We start from the raw sequence: 14969 nt of genomic DNA on the forward strand, positions 1-14969 counted from the left end.
GATATCTCCAGGATGATAGGCTGAGTGGGTGTTATGGAAAGAAGCCCTGAGGAAGAGGAATCTGGGCTGTTACTTTGGGGCACCAGGAGTGGCACTAAGGACCTTTCTAGAAGTAAAATGTCTTACTTGTTGGATATTGCTGCATTCCCTGTGTAAAATTAACCATGCCTCTTTCCTTTGGTGAACCTTGGCAAGAGAGTGGGAATTAGGTAACGCTTAGAAACAGCTGAGCATGTGGTGTATTAGGCACTGGGTTTCAGAAAAGGAGTGGTTTGGGCCTTTTCTGTGGCTCTGAACCTCGTATATTTGAGGAACTCTGCCTCCCTTATAATCTACTAAATGTTCATTTTTTGGTAACTTTATGAACTGTTACTTCTTTACCTTGAAAAGGCTAGCCATTTTTCATCTCCTACCATGTAATAAATCTTTTGATTTAAGCAGCTTGTTCTGTGGCAGGTTTGCTGCCTCTTTAATATTAAATTTAAAGATAAGATAGACTCCTCTGATAGGAGACTTATTTTTTTGTCTGCCAGTAGGCGCATAATTTTCTTTGTAACTTATAAGTTTATCTGAATTCTCCCCTCTGAAAGAAAACAAAAGCCCACATGTTTCTATATAAATAAAGCAGTTTTTTTCAGCATTAGATTTAGGTAGATACAAATGGATAGAAAGGCCTTAGGGCCTAAGCAGGTTAGTTTCTATGATAAAATTGGTGGTGGGGGTTGAGGTGAATGCTGGGATTGTCTGACTGGAGCCTCAGGGTGAGGGGAGGCGTGAAAGGTTGGTAGGAGGTTGATAGGCTCCTGTTTACCATTTTGGGAGGTTGCCTTCTTTAGGTATAGTAGACAGGCCACCAAGGTAGGAAGCAGGATCCCCCACTCCTCCATTTTTTTTCCCCACTTTTTATCATGGAAAATTTCAAACACTTCTGTTCTTTATATAATAAATCCTTCTGTACCATCACCAACTTCAGCAATTTTCAATATCAGTGCCAGTCTTGTTTCATACGCATCACTGCCATCTCACCCCTGGTTATTTTATAATACATAGTGTTTTATACATAGCCACATAATTACCATTTCTGCTGCACTTCATTCCTTCCTGTATATCCAGGTTACCATATGATATCCGTTTCTAGAAGCCTGAAGGACTTCCTTTAGCATTTCTCGCAGTGCAGATTTTGTAGTAAAGCATTTTCTCAGTTTTTGTTTATCTGAAATATCTTTATTTTGCCTTTCTTTTTTCTCAGCATTTTGAATATGTGACTCTAATGTCCTCTGGAGCCCTGGTGGCGCAGTAGTTAAGAGCTACTGCGAGCTACGGCTGCTAACCAAAAGGCTGGCAGTTCGGATCCACCAGCCACTCCTTGGAAACCCTATGGGGTGGTTCTACTCTGTCCTATAGGATCGTTATGAGTTGGAATTGACTCGATGGCAACAGGTTTTCTTCTTTTTTTAAAGTGTCCTCTGGCATCCATTGTTTCTGAGTGAGCCCATATGTCATTATCATCCTGTATGTAATGTGTTATTGTTCTCTTGTTGCTTTCAAGATGGTTGCTTTATCTTTGGCTTTCAGCAGTTCGATTATGATGTGCCTGTGTGTGTGTGTGTATGTGTGTTTGCCCTTGGTGTTTGTTGAGCTTCTTGGATCTGTAAGTTAATATTTTTGACTAAATGTAGGAAGTTTTCAGCCATTCTTCAAATATTTTTTTTCTATTTCTCTCCTTTTCTTGTGTGACTCCACTTACACAAATGGTAGACTTCTTGATATTGCCCTGCAGGTAATTTTCTGAGTCTTTGTTAATTTTTCTCTATTCTTTGTATTGGATAATTTCTATTCATGTATCTTCAAGTTCACTGCTTTTTTCTTCTGTCAGCTCCAATCTGCTGTTGAGCCCATTTAGTGAATTTTTTCATTTAAGTTATTGTATTTTTCAGCTCTTGAATTTCTGTTTGGTTCCTTTTTAAAAAATTATTGTGGTAATATACATAACATAAAATTTACCATCATAACCATTTTAAAGTGTGTAATTCAGTGGCATTAAGTATATTCACAGTGTTGTACAACTATCACCATTATCTAATTCCAGAACTTTTTATTATCATCCCAAAGCTTTTTGTGTCTGACTTTTACTTAGGATAATGTTTGCAAGGTTCATTCATGTTGTAGCATCTGTCAATACTTTATTCCTTTTTATAGCTGGATAGATAAGTTATCCAGCTATAAAAAGAAATAATATTCTTTGTTTTCCTTGCTTCCAGGGTTCCACCTCTTAAATCTTTAGTTGCTCTGCCAGCCCTTTGTTCTGTCCTCTGATAGCTCAAGCCAGTACGACTTCTGCCTTTTGCAGACCGAACTGAGTGCACATTGGAAGGATACTTAGTGAAAGATACAGCAAACTCAGACTTCACTAAGAGCAGTTCTGTTTTTCAAGAATAGAACCTCCTCAAGTTTCTGTCTTTTTCACCATGCACCCTGGGGTCTCGTTTGCCTACTTAGTTTGTTTGTCTTTTTACTTTCCTTAAGGTACTTTTTGTCTTGGTGGTTTTAATTGAAATTCTTATTTAATAAACATGACTGGAAATGTGCAGAACCAAAATATTTTTTACAGCCATCTTATCCTTGGATTGTGTCTCATTCCATTCAGTCTTTTTTATGACTACCACTATTCTTTTTCTATAGCAGTTAAGCTTCCTATATTATGAAGTCTGGGTTTTCAATTATGGTAATACCAAAAGCAGGTCTGCATATATGTAGATTCTGTCACTATTTTTATATACTTGGGATATAGATTTTAATAGATAAGTTTTTAAACTCACAGTTAAGTTCTCTGTGTAGGATGTATTTTAGGTACATAAGTGCTGTTCAACTAAGAAGTAGAACATGAAGTTTTCCACTTTGGCAGTCTGTGGCTTTTTGCATGTACTCTAATTAAGATAAAACTATTTTAAGACATCTGAAACTCAGAATACTCTTGGTAGCAAATCTTTTGCAAGTTGTCACAATCTATTTCCAACACTCCAGAGCTACAGGTGGCTCCGGGTTAATTCATTTAGTCCTGGCTCTCCTCCAGGACTTCCCAGCTTGACATGGAGTAATTTTGCTGCTAAGAATTTCTGGGGACATTGAGAGAATCAGCTTGCCTTCTTCCTTTTCCTCTAAAATCTTCTAACTTGGGACACTTAGTTCCATTTGATTTTGGAAGTAGCAGAGTAATTCACCTTTTGAGATAAGATTTCTATTTGGTGGTTTCCAGTCTTTTCATTGATTTTTAGCAAAATGTCTTAAGAATTGTTTTGAAGGAATGTTTTTCTGCCCATAAGGTCATAGCTGCATTAATTCCCTAAGCCAAGTATAGTCACCAGGAGTCAGAAATGGACAAACTAGGGCTAATATGTTGAGTGACAATGAAACATTTAAATGTAAGCTTCTAGGAAGTTGCCAGATATGTTGATTTGGAGTTGGAAAGAGAAAGATAAGGAAATTACATTTCTGTAGATAATAGAATCAAATGATTTTAAAGCTGCAGGGGACACTAGGAAATCATTTAACTTATCCTCATTGTACAACTGTGGCATCTGTAACTCAGAAAGGTTGTCTGATTTGCCCAAGGCTAAGTAACTAGATGTTGGAGTCATTTGCAGGAAGCTTGTAGTTCAAGGAGAGGATTCATTAGGTCACTGAAGGAGCATATAAGCACAGTGGAATGCCCAGTTAGGAATACACAGGAGGAAGAGTTGCTGATAAAGGACACAAAACGAAATGGTTGGATGGCTAACAGGAACATTGAGAGAATGAAATCATAAAGGCAAAGGGAAGAGAGAATTGCAGTTAGTGGGTAGTCAACAAAGGCATTTGCTTAGATGTCAGAGAGTGAGAATGTTAAGGAGTGAATTTGATCATATAGGAGACCTGGTAAATTTCAAGAGTACAATTTCTGTGGAATGGGGGAGCAGAATGGATAAAAGAGTGCTAAGCAATTGAAGGAACAGAAAAGTGTGGCCAGTGATAAGAAATACAGGAGTAAGATAGTAGGTATTGAGGGCAGCAGAATCAGTGGTAGGGTTTCTTGGAAAGTCCATTCTTGTTTTTAGGTTTGAGGGGAAAGAACCAGTAAGGGCAGGGGAAGGGGTTGAAATTGAAAAGGCTAGAGAGGTAAAGATGGGTATACATGGGAAGCAGCAGGGTGCATTAACCATCCGCCGCCCCAGTAGTCCTCACTTGTGCAGTTTACTATGTGCCAGGCACTGTTCCAAGTGTCTTTATGTGTAGTAACTTAATTCTTAAAACCCTATGTGGTTGGTATTACTATTATCTATTTTATAAAAGAGAAAACTGAGTCACTGAAAGGTTAAGTTGTCTAGTCAACCAGTTAGTGGCACAGCCAAAACTCAAGCCCAGACTGGCTCCTTGAGTCTATGCTCCGAATCACCAAACTGTACTGCCACTCTTTAAGGTGTAAATGTTCTTCAGATATACTTAATTTCATTATAGAAGTAAACTTGAACCTGAAAATTATTGGGTCTAAAAATACGGTATATTAAAAATACAGCATATTTTGTATGTGTTCAGTGATAATGATCACTCTTGAATAAGAATTCATGGTAATTTTATTATTCCCTTCAGGTTGTGCATTATGTGTGACTCTTCCAATGAGTTTATTAAACATTTTCAGGTAAGTTTTATTTTTTAATTGGATGAGAAATATGAAAATCATTAGAAATTGTTACTTAGATGAATTTAAGGACCAATTTTTCCTTTTGGAGTCTGGGCATTTTGAAAAGAGGATGAAACCTGTGTTTTGAATCTAGATTGAGTTTTAGGATAATTTAGGGTATCTATGAATTGCTAATATAGTCAATTTAACCATAGCGAAAAGGACACTAGTTCCTTTGTTAGAGTTTTGGGCTCACCAAACAGTCTTCTGATTTGTCATTTTTTGTGAGTGAATCTGTCCACCAGGAGGGAGTACATTCCTGTTGAATATTGATACGTTCACATTCTGTTTTTTAAATTGATTATCTCTAAGTGTAGATAGCATGGTCATAAAATACAATTTCTACACCTGTGTATTTTAAGACCAAACCCTGGACCTATGCTAATCCTTCCTAAATAACACTATGTAGAAGGTCTTCGTGGGGTAGGGGTGGGGCAGGTAGAGTTTCATTTCTCTCACCTGACACTTCCCCACTTTTTTCAGCCACACTGAATTTACTTCATATGTCCTGAATATATTTTACTCTTCTCCCCCTCAGTGATTTTGCTCCCACTGTTTTCCTCTGCTTGAAATACTTTCTATAAGCTTTTCTTGCAGAATCTTATTCATCATGTCAAGCCCAACTCTGTGAATCTTTCCTATTGCAGCTGGCAGTTGTCATAGAGGCCATCAAATAAATGTAAAGCTGTAAGGGCCTTAGAGATTATTTGAGTCATTTCTTCCTCATCTCATCTGTGAAGTCCTGACTGGACAACATCTTGCCCAAGGTCATGTAATCAGTGGCAGAATGAGGGCTAAAATCTAAGGCTTAGTTCAGATTAGCAAACGTACATTGGATTACCTCCTGTGTGCTTAGAGGCACTAACGTGGTATTGGGACTCTCAGTTCAGTCTTTCATGTAGTTCTCACTCTAAGTTCTTATCACTTTGTATCTCAGTAGCACCAATGAGATATTCTTCTAATACTGTTTTGTATTTATTTTATTTCCCCATTAGAATATAATCTCATAGAACAAAGACCAAAGACATTCCTAATACAACATTTGATAGTTTGATTTAGAGAAAAAAATTGTTGGGAGCAGGAGTCCCTGGGTGGCACAAATGATTAAGCACTCGACTGCTAGCCAAAAGGTTGGTGGTTTGAACCTGCCCAGAGGCGCCTCAGAAGACAGGCCTGGTGATCTGCTTCTGAAAGGTCACAGCCTTGAAAACCCCATGGAGCAGTTCTACTCTGTACACATGACGTCTCCGTGAGTCTGAATCCACTTGAGGGAAATTAACAACAATAGGAGTCAGTAGACTTTAGCTCTAGTCCTTGTCCTGCCGCTTGGTAACAAGCTATGTAAATTCTGTCATCCTCACTTACCCTCTCTGTAAAATGGTGTTAATAATGCTGGTTCTGCCTATGCCATAGGATTATTGTGAGTATAAAATGAGAGAATGAATGTGAAAGTACTTTGAAAACTACAAAGTACTATATAGTGTACTTTTTATATGTAATAATATTTTTTGTATTTTTTTTTTCCCAGAAGCTATAAAAATAACACCTTGAAACACAATTCAGCCTATGAAGCTATGGTTCCCTTCTTTTCTCCATGTTTGCTATTCATTTTGTCTACAGCATGGATCCTCTGGTCACCTTCAGATATTTTAGAAATACATCCTAGAATATTCTACTTTATGGTTGGAACAGCCTTTGCCAACATCACTGTAAGCTTTTTTCTTTTAGAAATCATAATATATGACAGAATTTGATAATTTGAGAACTCTTTTTTTTTTTTTGGTGAAAATATACATAGCAAAACATACACCAATTGAACAATTTCTACATACACAATTCAGTGACATTTGGTTACATTCTTCAAGTTGTGCCACCATTCTCAGTATCCTTTTCTAAATTATTTCACTACGATTAACCCAAAATCACTGCCCCCTAAGCTTCTTATCTAGTTGCTGTTGTCAATTTGATCCCATATAGATAATTATTAAAAGAGCACATTGCTCAAGGCAAACATTCTTTACTAATTAAGCTAAACTATTGTTTGGTTTAGGGCCCTGGTAGTACAGTGGTTAAGAGCACGGCTGCTAACCAAAAGGTCAGCAGTTCAAATCCACCAGCCGCTCCTTGGAAACTATGAGGTAGTTGTACTCTGTCCTGTAAGGTCGCTGTGAGTTGGAATCAACTCTACGACAATGGTTTTTTTTGTTTTGTTGTTTGACTTAAAGATGACTTCAGGGAATAGTTTCTGTTTAAGGCTTAAGGTTTAAAGATTACCTCTGGAGCCCTGGTGGTGAAGTGGTTAAGAGCACAGTTGAAAGTCGACAGTTGAAATCCACCAGCGACTCCTTGAAAACACTATGGAGCAGTTCTACTCTGTCTATGGGGTCGCTACGAATCGAAGCTGATTCGATGGCAACGGGTTTGGGGTTTTTTAAATTTTTTTTTATTTTTTAGGGCAATAGTTTGGGAGGGAGTTCATCCAGCCTCAATTTATCCAGAAGTTCAGATTCCAAAAAAAATTTGAAATGCCATTCCACATTTTCCCCCTTCGATCAGGATTCTTCTGTAGAGTCTTTGATCAAAGCATTCAGTAATGGTAGCCAGGCGCCATCCACTTCTTCTTGTCTCATGGCAAAGGAGGCAGCTGTTCGTGGAGGGAGTTAGACACGCATTCCAGTTCCTCCTCCAATTCCTAACTTTCCTTCCTCTGCTGCTCCAGGGGAATAGAGACCAAATGTTGTACCTTAGTTGGCTACTCGAAAGCTTTTAAGACCCCAGGCACTGTACAATGAACCGAAACACTAAAAACATATTAGGCCAGTTAATTGGAATGCCCCACGAAACCATGACCCTAAACCTCTGAACTAAAAAACAAATCCTGTGAGGTGTTTGGATGTACATGAACAGTTAGCGGCTGCCCTTTTTATTATTGTTGTTGTGAAACTATATATAACACAACATTTGCCAATTCAGCCTTTTCAGATGTACAGCTTAGTGATACCAATTACATTAATCGTGTTATGCAACCATTACCCTTAATTGATGCCAAGTTCCTCATCACCATAAACAGAAACTCACTGCTTCTCAAACAATGGCTTCCCCTCCCTCCTGCCCCTAGTAACCACTAATAAACTGGTCTCTATACATTTGCCTATTGTCATTTTATATAAGTGAGATCATACAATATTTGTCCTTCTGTGATTGACTTATTTTACTCAGCTTAATGTTTTTGAGGTTCATCCATGTTGTAGCATGTATCAGGACTTCATTTCTCTTTATCGCTGAGTAGTATTTCATTGTATGTGTGTACGATATTTTGTTTATCCATTTATCTGTTGATGTGAGAAATCTCATACAGTATTACAATAGGCAGATTTTCATTTAAAGATATTTTACATTAGAAATATGAAAGAAGAATTAATAATCTCAAAGACAGAAATGCTGAAAATTATTTTTGTCCTTTGAAACCAGTAGGATTTGAAGACTACAGTTGTATTTTGGAACTATGGTAGACTTTTTTGTTTTGGTTGACTGCTGAAGACTTCATGGAGTAATTTATAGATTTCCTTCAGGTTCTAAATGTTATTAACAGTGTGGTTGAAATGGCTATAGATCTGATGGTCAGTTTAGGGAGCTTGAAAGAGATTTTTGAGAGAGCGTAAAAAGACTTATCTATACACATACATGTATGCACATACATATATTTGTTCAATCAACTGATTTTTAATTTAAGAACAGAATAAAACACTTTACAATAAATACAACATATTTTTAAAAATCCCTTTCTGTGTTATGGCCTAGCAAGAGTGCAGACAGGAAGGAGAGATCAGGAGGAGCTGAGAAAAGACCCTGATAGTTCCCACAGCCAGAAAGCTTGTCTTCTAGCTCTGGCCAGGTCCTTAGGTCTGTATTTGAAGTTAACCACTGAGCTTATGTTTCCATGTCTGTAAAATGTGTTTAATACATACTCCAAGTCTCATTGATTTCATAGGGTTTAAAAATCTGAAAGCATTAATGCCTTGTATAAAAAGGCTCTCTGAAAAACTAAAACCATATTTGAGTTAGCTATTGAAGAGAAAGGGAGCCAAAGCAGTTCTGAGGTGTCGAGATGGTCACATGGCTGAACTGGAGGCAGCACTTCTTTATCGCCGTAGAGAAATTTAGTTGTGTAGGAATGTGGGAGGCTGTTTTCATTTTTTTTCCCACAGATATCATAGAATCTTAAAACTGGAAGAAACTTATTTTATTCAAACTGTTACTCAGTGGAAGAATACCTTCTGTAGCACTCTTAATAAATTCTTTCCAGTGTCTTCTGACATATACTCTGAGGGTCCTTGGGTTTGGGGTGCGTCCAGGCATACAGTTGGGTAGACAGTTGAGCAATGGAGAAATACTGTATATGTGTTGGCTTAGATACTTGAATGCTTTTAAATGTTGGAGTGACTTGTTGTGGAAGTGCTCTGCTAACTAAATTTTCTTTATTTTTTTTTTTACGAACTTCAAGTGCCAGCTAATTGTTTGTCAAATGAGCAGTACCCGGTGCCCAACTTTGAACTGGTTGCTCATTCCACTGTTCTTGGTTGTCATGGTGGTGTACTTCAGAGTAGCCTCTTCTCACACTGAGAGCATTCTCCTATATACATTAACAACAGCTTTCACTCTGGCCCACATCCATTATGGAGTGCGAGTGGTGAGTAATCAGGAGCAAAATTAGTTCCATATGTTCTTATAAATAATGGAAAGGGAATGGAAGATTTCAAATGAAAGTTGCTTATTATAGTAGCTGGAAGGATTGTGAGATATTCTTTAAAATTTGGATAATAGCCAGGTATGTAATTTCAGATACTATTTGTTTAATGACTATATTATAGTAACTACAAATGATTTTAAAGCTGGATAATTATTATGAGGGATTAGATCGTGTTTTTACCCATTGCCATCGAGTCGATTCCAACTCATAGTGACCCTGTGGGACAGAGTAGAACTGCCCCACAGGTTTCCAAGGAGCTCCTGGTGGATTCGAACTGCCAACCTTTTGCTTAGCAGCCGAACTCTTAACCACGACACCACCAGGATTTCCTCTTGTTTTTAGATGGGTAGAAATGTAGAACATTTTCTTGGTGAGTAGGATTGTAAAGTATTTTGTGCTTTTAATTATATGGGAACAGATAGTTTCATTTGTTGATTATCTGTTTTTTCACTTCTTTAGTTTTAGGAGCATTTTTACTGCTCAAAAACATGATTTGGAAAGAAACTGAAATTGGTTTTATGCCCCCCAATTCTATAAGTGCTATGATAAGGGAGGTTAGAACTTTAGACTAAAGGGAGACTTTTGTATTGTTTGAGACTTAACTTCATCTCTGTTATTCCTGAGCCCTCATCAGCAGAAATAATGAGCAAAATAAGGAGAACTATAGAAGAGCATGGACTTACGAAGTATCCTGCACACTTTAATATTCTCTTCTAAAATAACACACTAGTTTTAGGGAGAGTGGACCAAGACAGATATAATAAAATGAAAATCAGAACCATGGAGTTTTTTATTTTCTTTTTTCCCCCACTTAACATTCTGTTCCAATTATTTTACATATTTTAACATGGTCTCATAATTGTGATTTTTTTAATTGCCATACAATATCCATCAAGGAGATTACTTAATAATTACCCAATTTTGTGTAGTCATGACCCAATTATTTTAGTCATTAGGTTGTTTCCAGATTTTCACCATTATAAATAATGTTGGAGTGAACAAACTGGAGGAATTTTTTCCTTTCATTTGTTGTATTTTCTGAGGATAATTACATGGAAATAGGATTGTGTAAAAGGGTATTCACATTTTTATGGCTCTTAAAATTCTTCTGTTTGGTATGCTTGTTTTTAAAGGATCCCTGCTGTGGATCAGTTTGAGAAACATACTTCTGTGTTTTTGTATACATCTTTGAAATGAGGAGCACTTGTTGTGCTTGGTAACAACTTTATACCTAGCATACATTGCCAAACTTAGACTTGTTTCCATAGTGTTTTGCCCCAAAGTAGCCCTCATTTGTTAGAACAAAATAAATGAAATTATATGGTAATAAACTGTTACAAGTCTGATGAATTGTAATATAAGACATAATCATTTATATTTTTATTTGTGCAAATTTAATGTTATATGCTTTGTATCAACACTTAGCCCTTTGATATTTTGTCAGTCATATGCATGAAGAACACAGTTGCCAATGTCTTTTGTAATCGTTTTTCAGTAGATATGAATGTGATTTTGTGTAGCCTGGAGGGATGTGGAAAGACTAGATTTTGGAGTTAGGCAGATCCAGGTTCAAGTCCTAACTCTCCCAGGGTTAGTTCTGGCACTCTCATATAGCTATCTAGCTCTACCGTAACTATCCTAATCCAGAAAAACCTCTTCATTATTTCTGATAATGTTTGTCATGTCAGTGAGTTGTTATCTCTAGAGAGTGAATTCTGTGTACCTTTTAAAAATAATCAGGTACATATTTGTCACTGCCTCATGTTCTGATTTTCTATAGGTAAAGCAGCTGAGCAGCCATTTTCAGATTTACCCCTTCTCATTGAGGAAACCAAACTCAGATTGACTAGGAATGGGAGAAACCAAGATTGACGCGTAATCTACAGAAAGAAGTACTGTATATAAGATGCTTATAAATATTTCACTCATAACCACTGAACTAAACTGATGTGCTTGACAGACATGGGAACTCAGTGTGTGTGGTACTTGGACAGCAGGAATGATTTATATGATCTGAACTTGTGGAATTTTGGGCCTACTATTTTATTTTTTATACAACCATGTGAATTTTTGGCTAAGCATAATGTAAGTTAGACCAGCAGAATGTTACCTAGTGATTTTAACTTCATGAGTCCATAATTTTTTAGTTCACACAGAATTAAGAATGCTTGGCTTTTATTTTTTAAAACCCCCAAATTGGACTAGGAAAGCTGATAACATTCAGAAAACCGCAACAGGTTTTCTTTCATGTTTGGTACTTTGTAATAGGACTTTAGCTGTTGAAGCTATCCATAGCCCAAATCTAATACAGGGAAAAGATAAGAGCAAGTCACCTTCAGCAAGAGATGCCAAATGGCCAAATGATAGCAGAACAATATACAGTTGCCAAAAACTGGTTTCTCTTTCCCATGGAAATGCCTTTTGTCCTCACATTGCTAAGAGAGCCAGTATATACGTTTAGATTCTCTAATATTCTGGCTCTCTTTGTTATGGAACAGATCTTGATAAATGGCTTGAATTTCATTTAAAGAAAAATATTCTGTTGAGGCTTAGTACAGAATGGATTGTAATTATAACTCATCCATTGGCATTGTTCTTTGTTTCAATGTGGGTTCCCCCTCAGCTGCAGGTTGCTAAGATTTGGTGCCTGTGAACCATGATTGTATGAATGCACATGACAGTCCCAGTCTTATGATAATTACTTATGAAGAATGCAGATAAAGTACCTTATAAGAGAAAATGAATTTGGAATTAGGAATCTCATGAACTCTGACCAAAATTAGTTTTCTGATTCAACTTGCCATTCCCTTGTCTCTCTGTCTTTCTCTGTGGGATGGGATGGGCACTGTGTTTTTTGTTTCATACAGGATTAAGCAGAGAGAAACTCTCTTTCTCAGCTTGCCCACTTCCCCCACTTAAAGAAAATTTTTGATATATATGCCTTACTGAGTATGTACTCTCTTTAATATGACTTGGAGTAACTTTTGAGGTTTACTGACAAACAAAAATCCCTTTGACTTTAATAAGGATGTTTTATAGATCACATCTTTTCATGAATGTGGATATTCTGTTTCTTTTTTAACTTTGTCACCATTTAGTTTGGTGGGGGTGAAATTTTCTTGCTGATTTTCTTTTATTTTCCACTGATTGAAGTTTGTGCTTGAATGAAGAGTGTATCTTAAACCCTTTTTTTTGGACGGGTTGCACTTGGATAAAATAGGCACCACTGTGTTGATATGTAATTAAATTCACAACCATTATTTATCTATGAATGTGACCATCGTTAAATATAATTGTAGTGTTTGTTGAATTTCAGTCTGCTGCTTTGTAAAAATAACTATGTAATATTTTGTTTTTTAAATTTGTAAATTTGAATCATTGTCATCCAGGTTATTAGAGATGAGGAGGCAAGGAGCTAGCTCTTGGTTCCAAACTCATTTTAAAAAATTGTAAAGATTGAAGTATATTTGGTGACTTTCTCTGAGACAAAAATGAACACTGAAAATAGATGAAAATGGATGCAGAAAAATGTGAGTAGTAATTCCATGTTTGTTTAAAAAAATTGCCATCATGAAAGCCAGGGAATGAACCAATTAAGTGAAGGTAGCTATTTTTTGTATACATTGTTCTGTGTAATCTGTAAAATTGAACTGGATAAAGTGTTAATTTGGGGTGGGCAAAAAGCTTTGTTTTAAGATTTCTAAATGGATCATTTTACTGTTTTGTTTACCTTGTACACAGGAATGAGATTAATCTGTATTATAAGAAAAGAACTGATAAATATTTATAAAATGACAAATTTGGACCACAGGCTTTTTTCCACTTGTGCAGGAAAAATACCCTTTATTTCTGGCAAAACGGTCATGTCCTGTAATCTTGGGGCTCTTTTACCTCAAAATGTGTTTCTGCTCTCTTTCTGTTGCATCAAGTTGATTTGAAAAATGTTTTGTGCCCATACCTTACGACGTATTTCCTGTGGTGGTACAGAATTATGCCAGAGAGTCAGTTTTATTGATTCTGTTAGATAAAAGAAAGGTGGCTGCCAACAAGGTAAATGTGAAACTGAACAATTAACTGTTTCAGAATACTGTGGACTTGTGAATCTTCAGTGTACTGCTTGTTTTCTTGTTTTAGTCTGTCATCTTGAAAGTGCATCTTAAAAGCCCCCATTTGTTTATATATAGCAACTGAAGCAGGACTTAATTACAAATAGCCCTGAGCATTTATGTCATGCCAATTACCATAATGTTTCCAAAGTATAAAAGCTATTTCAGGCTTATGCATGATATTTGTGGGTGAGTTCACCCCCAGCCTTTCTCCCCAGCATACACTGAGCTGCCTTTTGGGGAGCTGTGGCATGGTCGGTCATGCGTGCATGTTGTCTGTACATTTCAGAATAGAGTGCCTTAGCCAGGCCAGAGATTTGCATTTTGTTTCTGCTGACCAAAGTTACATAGACCTGTAAGAAGCCTCTTTTCAGGTTACGGTGTGAGAAAATGTCCTTTCAGGCTTGTCAGAAAATAATTCCCCTGTATTTGAGGGGGACATGGAATAGAAAAACTCAAAAAAACCCTGGATAGAATATGCTAATGCTACCTTTTATGGTTCTTTAATAATATTCATGTTTAAAATTATCACAATTTAAAACATCATTCCTCCACTAATGGGTATATAAAGGGTGGTATATTTTAGTCTTAAGGCCAATAGAGTGAATAACTTCCAAATGGAAAATTAAATATTCTTTGACATTTTAATAATATCATGATTAAAATACTTTTAATTCTAATTTTTAAAAGAATGTTAAATGTTGATTATGGTCAAGGATGTTACAGTGCTACTACCAACATGTCATTTATTCTAATGTAGAGGTATTGGGAAGGGGGTGTATGTCAAGAGTCGTCGAAATTCTGAATAGATATGGAGCCCTGGGCATTGAGGGAATATACAAAGGAAAAAGCAGGCATAGTATCCACTTTAAAGGGAAGAAGTGACTGCTTCAGTGCCCTATTAATTTGAAAGTTTTCTAACGGTTCTGTTTTCAAACAATAAGTTTATTTTGTAGTCAGCCAAAAAGCATTTGGAATGTACCTTGCTGTCCAGAGCCAACTTTGACTCTGTAACCCATGGAGAGTCAAACAGATAATCTGAAGGTATTTGAGTCAAAGAATACTTTTCCCCTTTATATTTTAACTAGAAGCAAATTTGTAATTCTTCCTCTTCATTCTTCACTTGAGTTTCCTCTTAATCAACCACCACCTAGGACAGAGACAGCCCTATCAGGCCTTGCTAGCCTCTAGGTCTTACCACATTCAGAACTCCCTGATTGCCTTAGATCTCTTGATTAGTCAAGGACCAAGAATGTGCCAGAGGGAACAAAGTAAACCTGATGGGATGAAACTTTTTTTTTTAATTGTACTTCAGGTGAAGGCTTACAGAACAAATAGTTTCTCATGAAACAGAAGTACACGTTGTTTTATGACATTGGTTAACAACCCCAGAACA

At 36.7% G+C, this 14969-nt stretch overlaps 1 protein-coding gene across 3 annotated transcripts in view; it reads left to right on the forward strand.

Moving 5' to 3' along the window:
- Positions 1-11352, forward strand: part of SELENOI (selenoprotein I) — a 42766-nt gene extending 31414 nt beyond the window's left edge. Inside the window, exons 7-10 of one of the 3 annotated variants that reach the window (XM_004377688.3) lie at positions 4627-4675; positions 6246-6426; positions 9222-9407; positions 11248-11352. In XM_004377688.3, the coding sequence (XP_004377745.3) occupies positions 4627-4675; positions 6246-6426; positions 9222-9407; positions 11248-11346 (515 nt within the window). In that variant the 3' untranslated portion in view covers positions 11347-11352. The remainder of the gene's footprint in view (positions 1-4626; positions 4676-6245; positions 6427-9221; positions 9408-11247) is intronic. The other 2 variants (XR_002824318.1, XR_002824319.1) reach the window with 2 other exon arrangements.
- The last annotated feature ends 3617 nt before the right edge of the window (positions 11353-14969 follow it).

The sequence above is a fragment of the Trichechus manatus genome, unplaced genomic scaffold (assembly GCF_000243295.1).
Source record: "Trichechus manatus latirostris isolate Lorelei unplaced genomic scaffold, TriManLat1.0 scaffold00052, whole genome shotgun sequence".
In the NCBI taxonomy this organism is placed as follows: domain Eukaryota; kingdom Metazoa; phylum Chordata; class Mammalia; order Sirenia; family Trichechidae; genus Trichechus; species Trichechus manatus.